Below are 15,441 nucleotides of genomic sequence, written 5' to 3'. Positions count from 1 at the left end.
AGATGAGTAACACATGATAATTATAGCCCTTGGAATCTAGTTTTCAGAAAGTTAAACCGTTCATCATTTGGAGTTTTGTACAAAATGTTATGACCATTATACTAGAGGATGTCTCGAAGAGTTGGGGAGTTTGTTCTTCGCGATCGCGATTAGTTTTCCGCGATCGCGAAGAGTAATTTTGGGGCTGAAAAAATTTATGCTTCACAATCACGAATCAGTTTCTGTGATCGCGAAGAGTAAATACCTGGGCAGTAGTTATATTTCGAGGTTTCAGCCATTTTTAACATATTTGGAGCTATGGAGCTCGGATTGAAGCGATTCTTGAGGCGATTTTCACCTTATGGATTGGGGTAAGTGATCTATATCCTAAAGTTACTTCATGATTCTATGGTTATATTCATCATTTATTTTGGATTTAAATGGAAGAAATCAAAAAAATTGTAAAATCTTCCCAAAACAAAAATTTAAGATTTGGAGGTCGAGTTGTTATCGGAATTCGATAAAATTGGTATGGTTGAACTCGTATCGGAATGGGTGTTCATATTTGGTGAAAATTACCTCGGGTTCTGAGAGGCGACCCCTGCGTTGACTTTTGTTGACTTTTTAGAATAAAATTTTAAGTCGACGTATTATTATCCGGAATTATTTTTGATGAATTTTAATGAGGTTGTGCAATTAATTTGGATAGATTTGAGCTGTCCGGAGGTTAATTCAAGCAAGAAGACTATTTTGGAATATCGGCCTAACTTCAAAAAGGTAAGTATCTTGCTTAACCTCGAGTGGGGGAATTATCCCTTAGGCATTGAGTCTTATGTGCCATTTGTGAAATGTGAAAAGCCGTGTACGCGAGGTGACGAGTACATACTCGGGCTTATACGTGAAAAATTCATTGAATTAAAGTCTTAGGCATTATTGTGTAGTAAATTGGGAAATTGTGGAAAATTATTAAATCATCTGTTTGCCATGCCTAAATCCTTATTGTTGAATTTGTTTTTATATGATAATTTGATGTGATTGTTACTTGAAATATTTATGAAATTTCGTGAGTATTGTTGGTTTAATATTTCTTGGAAATTAATTCCAATATGAATTTTCTTATTCAAATAATTAATTTAAGCGAGCTTAAGAATAAGTGTTAATATAACTATCTAAATTTGCATTAATGAAGGTTTTGCTTTATGCTGAGTAATTTATATCTCTATTAATTGTTTTTGGGTGTTATATATACATTGTGTTGAGCCTTGGGCTATTTGTTGTGAAATTAATTGATTTTGTTATATCTTTGGAATTTGGTTATCGCCATTGGGCAAATTGTGATATGAATTAATTTTATTATGTTGCCGTATTAACTTTCTGTGTAAATTGTTGTGTTGTGTGAGTTATTATTTTGGGGAGATAAGGGTGGCATTTCACCGTTGATATTATGTGGGTATAAGGGTGGCATTTCACTGTTTTTATGTTTGTGGGAATATTATCTGGGCGGAGCGATAAGGGTGGCTATAAAAGCGATAAGGGTGGCAATAGGAGTGATAAGGATGGCTATTGATATTGTCTGGGCAGAGCGATAAGGGTGGCTATAGGAGTGATAAGGGTGGCAATAGGAGCGATAAGGGTGGCTATTGTCAGGGACGACATGTGATGATGTCGGGTTATGGTATTGATGATTTTCATGTGATGTTGTGATTTTCTTGTGTTTATTTTTATACCTTGTGCAATTTGTCTCGTTGTTGGTAAATTGATAACAATCTGATTTATGTTGAAATTGAGAGCCTGTGGCTATTGACAGGCGGGTTATAAATTAAAATGTGGGCACGAGGTGCCGTGAGTAAATAATGAGAATATTTGGCACGTGAATTGTCCGTGCAGTTGGGATATGAAATGTGGATACGAGGTGCTGTGATGAAATGACAATGATATTTGGCACGTGAGTTGTCCGTGCAGTTGTGATATGAAATGAGGGCACGAGGTGCCGAGAAAATATGATGATTTAATTATGGGCACGAGGTATCGTGGAAACATGAAAAATGGGCTGAGACCCGTGTTTACGAAAAATATGAAAATGGGCCGAGACCCGTATTTTTATGATTTTGAAATGAGGTGTTACATGGTGAATTTTAATTGAAAGAATTATATTCAAAATATTTATTTGGAAGGATTTTTATTCAAAAAGAATTATATGAAAGAATTGTATTTGAAAGATATTTATGTGAGGAAATTATATTTGAAAAAGACTTTTATTCGTACGAATTATGTGTGAAAGATATTCAATTGAAGAACTTGATTTAACTGGGTGTAAATGTATTTATCAATTGTTGAGCGATATTAATGGTGATTTTATTGTCTTACTGTGCACATCACTGGTTGTTTTATGTTGCCCTTATTGTTATTTGTTTCCTATTATTTTGTATATTATATTGCACAATTTATTAGACTAGTGATTGTCTTGACTGTACCTCGTCTCTACTCCACTGAGGTTAGTCTTGATACTTACTGGGTACCGACCATGGTGTACTCATACTACACTTCTGCACATTTTTGTGCAGAGCCGGGTATTGGAGATATCGGACTTGAGCAGAGTTAAAGCGGGATCGTAAGGATTCAAGGTAGAGCTGCTTAATCGGCGCAGTCCCTTGGAGTCTTTTTATTTCATTGTACTGTTAATTTGTAATCAAATAGTATTGTATATTCGGTCCCCGTGATCATTTTATGTATTCAGTTAGAGTTCGTGACTCAGCACTACCAGTCTTGGAAAGTTGTATATTGTAATTATTTCCGCTGTTAGTTTCGTTAAAAAAAAAGACTCAAAATGTAATTAAAATCGGCTTATCTAGTCTTAGAGACCAGGTGCCATCACGACGCGTGTGGTGGGATTTTGGGTCGTGACAAGTTGGTATCAGAGCTCTAGGTTCATAAGTTCTACGAGTCACGAACGAGTCTAGTAGAGTCTTACGGATCAGTACAGAGACGTCTGTACTTATCTTCGAGCGGCTACAGAACTGTTAGAAAATTTCCAGTTCTTTCATTCTTGTCATGCGGAATTTGTTGAATTTGGAATTTGAACCTTTGTATCCCCATTCTCTCACAAATGGTGAGGATACATGCTACTGGTTAGCTGAGCAGGCATCCGCACATACTGCTAGAGCTGCAAAAGGTCGGGGCCGAGGTAGAGGTCGAGGAAGGGAACGTGCTGCGACTAGAGCACCTGTCAGAACAACAGTTGAGGAGCCACCAGTAGCTCCAGTTGGGGGACAGGTACCAGAAGCACCTGTTGTTACCCCCAGACTTCAGGAGACTTTAGCACAGTTCCTGAGTATGTTTGGTACATTAACTCAGGCAGGATTGATCTCTTTTGCACCAAATATTTCGCATATTGGGGTAGTAGCTCATACTCATATCACAACTCCAGAGGAGCAGGTTCATGTTGGTCAGGTTCCGGGTGTAGTACCGGTACAACCTGTTATTCCAGTTTGGCCTGAGGTCAGGCCCGAGGCATCATAGGAAGAACAAAAGAGACTTGAAAGGTTTAAGAGGTATAGTCCACCTACTTTCAGTGGCACAATTACAGAGGATGCCCAAGGATTTTTAGAAAATTGTCACCGTATTCTCCGCACCATGGGTATTGTAGAGATGAGCGGAGTTGCCTTTACTACATTTCAACTGTTAGGCGCAGCGTATCGGTGGTGGCAAATCTATGAAGAAAGTAGACCACCCGATGCCACACCACCAACTTGGGCTCAATTTTAGAAAATGTTCTTGAAAGAGTTTATTCCCCAGACTCTCAGAGATGCGTGGCGCACAGAGTTTGAATGGTTGCGTCAAGGCACTATGACAGTGTCAGAATATGCTATCAGGTTCAGTGAGTTAGCCCGTCATGCAACGATCTTGGTTCCTACAATCAGCGAGCGGGTTCGCAGATTCATTGAGGGGCTCTATTATGATATTAAAATATGCATGACTCGAGAGTTGCAAACTGATACTCCATTTCAACAAGTAGTGGAGATTTCAAGGAAGATTGAGGGTGTTTTAGGCGAGGAAAGGGAGTATAAGAAGGCCAAAAGGTCTCGAAGATCTGGAGGGTTCAGTGGATTTTACTCTTCAGCTAGAACCTATTATAGCAGAGGCTCGAGCAGTCAGTCAGCTCAGTCCGCACATCAAATTACTCGGGGTGATCCAGTTTACATTGCACCACCGACACGAGATTCTTACAGTGGTTATTCCAGTTATTCAGCACAGACTCAGTACGAGCAGCCGCGACCTCAGAGGGCTTGTTATGAGTGTGGTGATACTAGGCACATCATGAGAGATTGTCCCAGACTTGGGAGGGGTGGATTTCATTAGAACACTCCAGTTACAAGATTTATTCCAGTTGATACTCCACGTGCACAGTCAGCTAGAGGTGGAGGACAGGCGGGTAATGGGCGCCTAAGAGGTGGAGGCCCGACCCGTTGATATAATCACTATGATTTGGCTGGGGCTAATACAACAGATGGTGTCGTTACAGGTACGATCCTGATTTTTATTATAAAGAATAATTTTCCTTAATTTGATTCGGTTCTGAATATTGAGGTGAGTCCTCCTATTATGCTCCACTTATGGGTGAGCTTCGTAAATTTGTGACCTACTTATATGTTTATCCCTGTTGGGAGATTTAAAGATGTGAACCCGTGCCTGTCATTTTATGTTTGTACACCAGTGAGGGATATAAGTCCAAAAGTAATTTTTATTATTCATTATTGTGGGTTTAATATGTTTCGGAATAATTGATTCCAATTTTTATAAATTATATGCCCTACCGGTATGAGGGTTCATTATGTGTTGTGAAAACTATTTATGAAATATATTGAAAAGAAGAAAGAAAGGAAATTGAAAAATTTCAGTTGGCACAAGGTGCAAAATACTTGTGATTTGGAGTTGAGGACGAGATCCTCGCATTTTTATATGATGTAAAATATTTAAACCGGGCTACAAGTCACGGTTGAAGTTATATAAGGACGAGGTCCTTGGGGTGAAATATTTATGAGTTTAAAATTCTCCCTTTGTGAAATTTAATTCGTACAGTAATATTAATAGGGAGTCATGCCTGTTAGGCTTATTTGATAATGCTTGTATATTTTTTATTCATATTCAGCCATTTTCGTGCTGTAAATATTGAGTTTTAACCTATGAGGTGAGTGCCCAGGTGGCATTAAATGTGACTCATTAATCCGAGTAAGTAATCATGAGGTCTTCATGCCTCGCATTCCGTTGTTAGTGTTATGAAAATTCGAAATGAGGTGGGGGTTAATATGAGATTAATTGATGATGCTGGAATTAATTATGAATGACTTTTAAGACCAGAGATGCGGTGATGAGCATACATATGATGTGCTTCATGTCCTGATATCATTGTGATAATGCAGTGTTTGTAACGCTGAGATTGTGTTATTGATATATACATTATGGTATTTTGTTGGGTTGTGGATGTGTTGTTAGGAGTTATTTTGGTGTTACTCTGGCAGGTGGTTAGGCCTAATTACAGAGGAGACTCTGCCGAAATTTCTGAAAAATTTGGGAATTAGAAAAATTTGGGAGATTGAGACGTGCAAAGAAGAAACAAAATTATGTTATGTATTTGAGAGCGAATGATCCTAAGTGGGAAAGAATAAAATACCCCGAAAAAATTTCGAAATATTTCAACACTATCAAGAAAGTTGATGTGTGCGTATGCACGAGTTGCTATAGCTAGTTGAGATTAATACCGTGCGTTGTTGCGAAAATCAGACCTTTTGAAAATGTTTGAAGTGCAAGAAATTGGTCTTAAAATTTACAAATATGGATAAAAGAAATAATCTCAAATGAGATGGTGTTGTCGGGCTTATCTCAAATGCGGTAACGTGAGATCAACCGTGAGTATATGTGTAAAAGTAAAATCATCAATTTGGTAACCTCAGAATAATTCTTAGCACGTTCAAGGACGAACGTTTATTTAAGAGGTGAAGAATGTAACGACACGACTTGTCGTTTTAAGAATTTACGCCGCGTTCAGTGACTTAAGGTCTCGAGCAGCTTCGCAATATGTATTATGACCCGCAGGTGTGGTCGAGTTTGAATTACTAAAGATTCAAAATTAAATTAAAAGAACAATCCTTATTTAGAAGGTTAAATGGAAAGAGTTGACCGGAGAGTTGACTTTTGAGCAAACGACTTCAGAATGGAATTTTGATGATGTAAATAGCTCTGTATGGTAATTATGGACTTAGGAGCATGTCTAAAAATTATTTGGAGGTCTGTAGTGGAATTAGGCTTGAAATGGTGAAAGATGAATTTTTAGAAAGTTTGACCGGGGGGTTAACTTTTTGATATCGGGGTCAAAATCCGATTCTGGAAATTATAATAGCTTCATTATGTCAATTATGATTTGTGTGCAAAACTTGAAGTCATTCCGGATTGATTTTATGTGTTTCGGCACAAGATATAGAATTTGAAAGTTCAAATCCATAGATTTTGATTTTAGGTGTGATTCGTAGTTTTGATATTGTTTGATGTAATTTGAGGCCTCGAGCAGATTCGTGTTATGTATTTGGACTGGTTGGTATGCTCAGATGGGGTACCGAGTGGCTCGGGTGAGTTTCGGGGTGGTTTCAGACCATTTCTAGGTCATTTTTACTTGTTAGTTTTTGGCCACAGAGGTATGCATCGCGATCGCGGACAAACGGTCGCGATCGCGAAGAGTAAGTTTGTTGTTTGGAGACTGTGAATCGCGATCGCGGAAGCCTTTTCACGATCGCGTAGAGGAAACTCCTGCCGCACTGACCCGAATTTGGAATCTCATATCTCGCAATTTATAAGGAATTTGGAGATGATCCAAAAATAAAAGTTGTAGCTCTTTGTGTATAGTTTACAGAAAGATAAAATCTTTGTTATTTGGAGTTGTGTCCAAAAATTATGTTAGATATACTACAGGCTATCCGGGAAGAGTTTAGAAATCTCTGTTACATAGGGCTAAATTTGGAAGCTTATATCTCGAAATATATAAGAAACTGGGAGATGCGCAACAAATAAAAGTTATAGCCCTTGGAATCTAGTTTTTAAAAAGTTAAACAATTCATCATTTGGAGTTTTGTACAAAATGTTATGACCATTATACTAGAGTCTGTCTGGAAGAGTTGAGGAGTTTGTTCTTCGCGATCGCGATTGGTTTTCCGCGATCGCGAAGAGCAATTTTGGGGCTGAAAAATTTTGTTCTTCGCGATCGCAAAGAGTAAATATCTGGGCAATAGTTATATTTCGAGGTTTCAGTCATTTTTAGCATATTTGGAGCTATGGAGCTCGGATTGAAGCGATTCTTGAGGCGATTTTTACCATATGGATTGGGATAAGTGTTCTATATCCTAAAGTGATTATACTTCATGATTCTATGGTTATATTCATCATTTATTTCAGATTTAAATGGAAGAAATCAAAATTTTGCTAAATCTTCCAAAAACGAAAATTTAAGATTTGGAGGTCGAGTTGTTATCGAAATTTGATAAAATTGGTATGGTTGAACTCGTATCGGAATGGGTGTTCGTATTTGGTGAAAATTACCTCGGGTTCCGAGAGGCGAGCCCCGCGTTGACTTTTATTGACTTTTTGGAATAACTTTTTAAGGCGACGTATTATTATCTGGAATTATTTTCGATGAAATTTAATGAGGTTGTGCAATTAATTTGGATAGATTTGAGCTGTCCGAAGGTCAATTCAAGCAAGAAGACTATTTTGGAATATCGGCCTAACTTCAAAAAGGTAAGTGTCTTGCTTAAGCTCGAGTGGGGGAATTACCCCTTAGGCATTGAGTCTTACGTGCCATTTGTGAAATGTGAAAAGCCGTGTACGTGAGGTGACGAGTACGTACTCGGGCTTATACGTGAAAAATTCATTGAATTAAGGTCTTAGTCATTATTGTGTAGTAAAGTGGAAAATTATGGAAAATTATTAAATCATCTGTTTGCCATGCCTAAATTCTTATTGTTGAATTTGTTTTTATATGATAATTTGATGAGATTGTTACTTGAAATATTTATGAAATTTCGTGAGTATTGTTGATTTAATATTTCTTGGAAATTAATTCCAATATGAATTTTCTTAAGCAAATAATTAATTTAAGCGAGCTTAAGAATAAGTGTTAATATAATCATCTAAATTTGCATTAATGAAGGTTTTGCTTTATGCTGAGTAGTTTCTATCTTTATTGATTGGTTTGGGGTGTTATATATATTGTGTTGAGCCTTGGGCTATTTGTTATGAAATTAAATGATTTTATTATATCTTTAAAATTTGGTTGTGGCCATTGGGCAAATTGTGATATGAATTGATTTTATTATGTTGCCGTATTAACTTCCCGTGTAAATTATTGTGTTGTGTGAGTTATTATTTTGGGGAGATAAGGGTGGCATTTCACCGTTGATATTATGTGGGTATAAGGGTGGCAATTCACTGTTATTTTGTTTGTGGGAATATTATCTGGGCGAAGCGATAAGGGTGGCTATAGGAGCGATAAGGGTGGCAATAGGAGCGATAAGGGTGGCTATTGATATTGTCTGGGCAGAGCAATAAGGGTGGCTATAGGAGTGATAAGGGTGGCAATATGAGCGCTAAGGGTGGCTATTGTCAGGGACGACATGTGATGATGTGGGGTTGTGGTGTTGATGATTTTAATGTGATGTTGTGATTTTCTTGTGTTTATTTTTATACCTTGTGCAATTTGTCTCGTTGTTGGTAAATTGATAACAATCTGATTTATGTTGAAATTGAGAGCCTGTGGATATTGACAGGCAGGTTATAAATTGAAATGTGGGCACGAGGTGCCGTGAGTAAATAATGAAAATATTTGGCACGTGAATTGTCCGTGCAGTTGTGATATGAAATGTGGATACGAGGTGCTGTGATGAAATGACAATGATATTTGGCACGTGAGTTGTCCGTGCAGTTGTGATATGAAATGAGGGCACGAGGTGCCGAGGAAATATGATGATTTAATTATGGGCATGAGGTGCCGTGGAAACATGAAAAATGGGCTGAGACCCGTGTTTATGAAAAATATAAAAATGGGCTGAGACCCGTATTTTTATGATTTTGAAATGAGGTGTCACATGGTGACTTTTAATTGAAAGAATTATATTCAAAATATTTATTTGGAAGGATTTTTATTCAAAAAGAATTATATGAAAGAATTGTATTTGAAAGATATTTATTTGAGGAAATTATATTTGAAAAAGAGTTTTATTCGTACGAATTATATGTGAAAGATATTTAATTGAAGAACTTGATTTAACTGGGTGTAAATGTATTTATCAATTGTTGAGCGACATTAATGGTGATTTTATTGTCTTACTGTGCACATCACTGGTTGTTTTATGTTGCCCTTATCGTTATTTATTTTCTATTATTTTGTATATTATATTGCACAGGTTATTAGACTAGTGAGTGTCTTGACTGTACCTCGTCTCTACTCCACTGAGGTTAGTCTTGATACTTACTGGGTACCGACCGTGGTGTACTCATACTATACTTCTGTACATTTTTGTGCAGAGCCAGATATTGGAGATATCGGACTTGAGCAGAATTAAAGCGGGATCGTAAGGATTCAAGGTAGAGCTGCTTAATCGTCGCAGTCCCTTGGAGTCTTTTTATTTCATTGTACTGTTAATTTGTAATCGAATAGTATTGTATATTCGGTCCTCGTGATCATTCCATGTATTCAGTTAGAGTTCGTGACTTAGTATTACCAGTCTTGGGAAGTTGTATATTGTAATTATTTCCGTTGTTAGTTTAAAAAAAAAAGCTTCAAATTATAATTGAAATCGGCTTACCTAGTCTTAGAGACTAGGTGCCATCACGATGCCTGTGGTGGGATTTTGGGTCGTGACACTCTCGCGTTCGCAAAAAAAGATTTTGCTGTTGGGACTTTGTTCTTCGCGTTCGCGAAGAGGTTCTCGCGTTCGCGAAAAGGTTCTCGCGTTCGTGAATAAGGAAAGTTTGTTGTTCGTAGTCTGAATTTGGAGGCTCATATCTCGCAATCTATAAGGCATTTGGAGATGATCCAAAAATAAAATTTGTATCTCTTTGTGTCTAATTTTCAGAAAAGTAAACCATTTGTTATTTGGAGTTGTGTACAAAGAGTTATGGTAGATATACTATAGGATATCCGGGAAGAGTTTGGAAATCTCTGTTGCACATGACTGAATTTGGAAGCTTATATCTCGTAATCTATAAGGAATTGGAAGATAAGAAACAAATGAAAGTTACAGACCTTGGAGTCTAGTTTTCAAAAAGTCAAACCATTCATCATTTAGAGTTTTGTACAAAAGGTTATGACCATTAAACTAGAGGCTATCTGAGAAGAGTTTGAAAATAGCTTCTGAAAAATTTGTTCATCGCAAATGTGAGGGGAGTGTCGCGTACGCGAAGAACTAATCCTTGGACAATAGAATAAAGTCCAAATTCATATCATTATTCCATTTTTGGACCAAGGAAGCTCGGGTGAGGCGATGTTTCAAGAGTTTTTCAAGGAAAATATTGGGGTAAGAATTCCTAACTTGATTTTGGTTAAATTACATGAATATATTGTTGTTTTTATCACTAAATTAGTGAATTGAGTTGAAAATGGTAGAAATCCTCTAGACTCTAATTTAAGATTTGAAGGGCGATCCGCTATCGAAATTTGATAACTTTGGTATGGTTGAATTCGTATCAGAACGGGTGTTCGGATTTCGTAAAACATTTGTCGGGTTTCGAGGGGCGGGCCCCGCGATATATTTTTAGAATAAATTTTTAAGTTGGTGTTTTATTATCCAGAGTTGTTTCCTATGAATTTTAATGAAGTTATACAATTAATTTGAAAAGATTTGAGCCGTCCGGTGGTCAATTCAAGAAAGAAGGCTATTTTGGAATATCGACCTAACTTAAAAAAAGGTAAGTATCTTGTCTAACCTCGAGTGGGGGAATTTTCCCTTAGGCATCGAGTCTTATATGCCATTTGTGAAATGTGAAAAGCCGTGTACGCGAGGTGACGAGTACGTACTCGGGCTTATATGTGAAAAATATATTGGATTAAAGTCTTAGGCATATTGTGTAGTAAATTTGATAACCATTGGCATTTATTAAATCATCTATTTGCCATGCCTCAATTCGCGTTTGTTGAATTTGTCATTATATGACAATTTGATGTGATTATTACTTGTATATTCATGTGAATTATTCATTTGATATTTTTTGGAATTTAATTTTATTATTGATTTTTCATCTGCAAATAATTAATGAAATAAGTTTAAACCGAGGCGTTATATAATTATCAAGAATTTGGATTAATGAAGGTGTTGCCCAATACTGAGTATTTTCCATCTCTGTTATTGTTTTGAGGTTTTATACACATGGTGTGAAGTCTTGGGTTATTTGTTGTGAAATTAATTGATTTTGTTATATCTTTAAAATTTAGTTGTGGCCATTGGGCAAATTGTGATATGAATTGATTTTATTATGTTGCCGTATTAACTTTCCGTGTAATTTGTTGTGTTGTGTGAGTTATTATTTTGGGGAGATAAGGGCTGCATTTCACTGTTGATATTATGTGGGTATAAGGGTGGCATTTCACTGTTGTTATATGTGGGTATAAGGGTGACATTTCACTGTTGTTATGTGTGTTGGGATATTGTATGAGCGGAGCGATAAGGGTGGCTATAGGAGCTATAAGGGTGGCTATTGATATTGTCAGGGCGGAGGGATAAGGGTGGCTATAGGAGAGATAAAGGTGGCTATTGTCAGGGATGATATGTGATGATGTTGAGTTGTTGCGTTGGTGATTGTTATGTGATGTTGTGATTTTTTTTGTGTTTATTTTTATATCTTGTGCCATTGGTCTTGTTGTTGGTAAATTGGTAATAGTCTGATTTATGTTGAAATTGGAGTCTGTGGCCATTGTCAGGCAGATTATGATATGAAATATGGGTACGAGGTGCCGGGAGTAAATAATGATGATATTGGCACGTGAATTGTCCGTGCAGTTGTGATATGAAATGAGGGCACGAGGTGCCGGAGAAATATGATGATTTAATTATAGGCACGAAGTGCCGTGAAAATATGAAAGAGGGCTGAGACCCATGTTTATAAAAAATATGAAAATGGGCTGAGACCCGTGGTTGAATGATTATGAAATGAAGTGTCACGTGTTGACTTTTTAATTGAAAGAATTATATTCAAAATATTTATTTGGAAGGATTTTTATTCAAAAAGATTTATTGGAAAGAATTACATTCGAAAGATATTTATTTAAAGAAATTATATTTGAGAGAGATTTATTTAAAGGAAATATATTTGGAAGATATTTATTTGAAGAAATTATATTTGAAAGAGAGTTATTTGGAAGAATTATATGTGAAAGATATTTATTTGAAAAATTTGAATTAATTGGGTGTACTTATATTTATTATTTGTTGAGTATCATTAATGGTGTTCTTGTTACCCTGCTGTGCAGATTACTGGTTGATTACTGTTATCATTATTGTTATTTGTTTCCTATTATATTGTATATCATATTGCATAGGTTATTAGACTAGTGAGTGTCTTGACTGTACCTCGTCTCTACTCCACTGAGGTTAGTCTTGATACTTACTGGGACTCATACTACACTTCTGTACAATTTTGTGTAGAGCCAGATATTGGAGGTATCGGACTCGGACATAGTTAGAGTGGGATCGTAAGGATTTAAGGTAGAGCTGCTTGGTCGTCGCAGTTCCTTGTAGTCTTTTTATTTTATTGTATTGTTATTTATTATTCAAACAATATTGAGTATTCGATCCTTGAGATCATTTCATGTATTCAGTTAGAGTTCGTGACTCAGTACTACCAGTATTGGGAGGTTGTTGTAATTATTTCCGCTATCAGTTTTAACATTAGTATTTAATTCATATATGTTAAAAAAATGGCTTCGAAATATAATGGAAATCGGCTTACCTAGTCTTATAGACTAGGTGTCATCACGACGCCTGTAGTGAAATTTTGGATCGTGACAATATGTGTTGGTGATCCCAACAATAGGGGGAGAAAATGGGCAGTTGAAAAAGTAATGCATGTAATGAATTATTATGAGTAGATCTAGATACTCGTACGAGAAAATGTGATCTTGAAGTTCAAGTGATAATTTATTTGCAAAATATTGCTAGACATATTTGCTGACCTAAAGCTAAATGTCATATTCATCTACTAATGCTCCAAATAAAATAAAATTTATAATGAATAGAGTCTATGGCATGCATGAAGCATAATAGACTAATCGGTTCCAAACATAAAACTCCTTGAAGAAGGAGAGGAGCAAATGTTCAAGATGGTTATAATAAGGAGGCAAGTGCTCTAGAAGAGTACCACGACATAACACTTCATAAGACCTCATAGGAGAGGCTCAGGTACCTGAAAATAATAACATTAAGAAATCTCAATAAGTTATGTCTTTATTGGGTAATAGTAAAACCGATATAAAATGATCATCGACGATATTATTAATATAATGCAGCGCTCAATATTATTAATATTGACGAGGATCTTGAGCTCAAATCTGTCATAAAATTTGGACAGATAAATGATTGGCCAAATGAAAAATACGCAATGAAAATTGATTTCACCTGAAAAATATGAAGTTGGACGGATAGTCCCAACACCTGAAAGTATAAAGCCAGTGGAGGTATAAATGTGTTCTTGTGCGGAAAAAAAAGTCAGGTCGATAGACATAAAGACGACTTGTGTCACAAGAAGATTTGTAAATATCCTGGCATTGATTATATAGAGACATGTTCTCATGTGGTGGATGTCATTATTTCAGGTTTTAATCTGGCAATACAAGAAAAACGTGATATGCGTATAATGGAAATCATTGAAGGAGTTAAATTGTTCTGAAAAATATTAAGGTTTCCAAGAAATTTATTAAATAAAGCTTCAAAAATCCTTATACGGATTGAAACAATCAGGGCGCATGTGGTATAATCGCCTGAGTGAGTACCTGTTGAAAGAAGGGTACAAGAATGATTCAATTTGTCCTTGTGTCTTTATAAAAATATTTGGATCTAAATTTGTTATAATCGCCGTGTATGTTGATAATTTAAATATCATTGGAACTCCTAGGGTGCTTTCTAAAGTAGTAGACTATTTAAAGAAAGAATTTGAAATGAAAGATCTTGGAAAGATAAAATTTTGTCTTGGTCTACAAATTGAGTATATGAAAGATAGAATTTTTGTCCATCAATCAGCATACACTAAAAAGATTTTAAAGCGATTCTATATGGATAAAGCATATCCATTGAGTACCCCGATAGTTGTGAGATCACTCGATATAAATAAAAATCCATTCCGAACTCATGAAAATAATGAAGAGCTTCTTGGTCCCGAAGTACCATATCTTAGTGTAATTGGTGCAATAATGTATCTTTCTAACATTACAAGGCCTGACATAACCTTTTCAGTTAATATCTTAACAAGATATAGCTCTGCTCCTGCAAGGAGATATTGTAATGGAATCAAACACATATTGCGGTATCTAAGAGGGACTACCGATATGGGATTATTTTATGACAATGATTGCAGCTTCTTGTTGGTTATGCCGATGCTGGGTATTTATCTGACCCACACAAGGCTCGATCTCAAACAGGCTATGTGTTTACATATGGAGGCACTGTCATATCTTGGCGATCGACTAAGCAATCAATCGTGGCCACTTCATCTAATCACACTGAGATAATTGCTATTCATGAAGCAAGTTGAGAATGTGTATGGTTGAGGTCTATAATACATCTTATTCGAGACAAATGTGGTTTGAAGTGTGACAAACTACCCATAATTTTGTACGAAGACAATGCAGCATGCATAACTCAATTGAAGGGAGGATTCATAAAAGGGGATAGGATAAAACACATTTCACCAAAGTTATTTTTCACACATGATCTTCAAACCTATTCCTTTTATACATAACCTAAAGAAAATAGTTAACCGAATAGGAAGCCTCGCATAGCTTCAAAACTGATGTAGAAGGAACCTCCTTGATCATCTTATGCACAAGTATACCAGTTTCTTCAAGTGATTTTAAGAACTTGAGATTGGGGCAACAAATTTTGACTTCACAATCTCCATAACTCTCCAAAATATAATAGTCATTTCCAAAGTAACATAAATAAGAGATGTTGAAGCAATATCAAGTAGTGTCATGGCTCCTAAACTACATTTGTGTAAGATCAATTTTTCGAGGAGATGACACTTTGAGAACAAGCAACTTGTCAATTGCTGGTCTGATAACTCCACGTTCTCAAGATGGAGCAATTTCAGTTGACAAAATCCCAAATGATTAGGCAGTCTGAGTATGTCACCAGACAAGTTTAGCTTTAAAACTTGCAAAGATTCACAAGTTGCAACACAATATGGTAACTCAAATGGCTCATCAAG

General features: G+C 36.2%; 1 protein-coding gene and 1 long non-coding RNA gene across 3 annotated transcripts in view; one reads left to right on the top strand and one right to left on the bottom strand.

Moving 5' to 3' along the window:
- Nucleotides 1-15,076, bottom strand: part of LOC104091156 (uncharacterized) — an 85,182-nt gene extending 70,106 nt beyond the window's left edge. For both annotated transcript variants that reach the window (XM_070177117.1, XM_070177113.1), the window contains exon 1: nt 14,993-15,076. In XM_070177117.1, the coding sequence (XP_070033218.1) occupies nt 14,993-15,049 (57 nt within the window). In that variant the 5' untranslated portion in view covers nt 15,050-15,076. The remainder of the gene's footprint in view (nt 1-14,992) is intronic.
- The window catches only part of LOC138893267 (uncharacterized), an 83,048-nt gene extending 67,607 nt beyond the window's left edge, over nt 1-15,441 (top strand). The window contains exon 2 of the long non-coding RNA XR_011408355.1: nt 15,180-15,441. This is a non-coding gene — a long non-coding RNA (uncharacterized lncRNA). The remainder of the gene's footprint in view (nt 1-15,179) is intronic.

This window comes from Nicotiana tomentosiformis, chromosome 1 (genome assembly GCF_000390325.3).
Source record: "Nicotiana tomentosiformis chromosome 1, ASM39032v3, whole genome shotgun sequence".
Lineage (NCBI taxonomy): Eukaryota > Viridiplantae > Streptophyta > Magnoliopsida > Solanales > Solanaceae > Nicotiana > Nicotiana tomentosiformis.
This window is presented reverse-complemented; position numbering and strand designations above follow the sequence as displayed.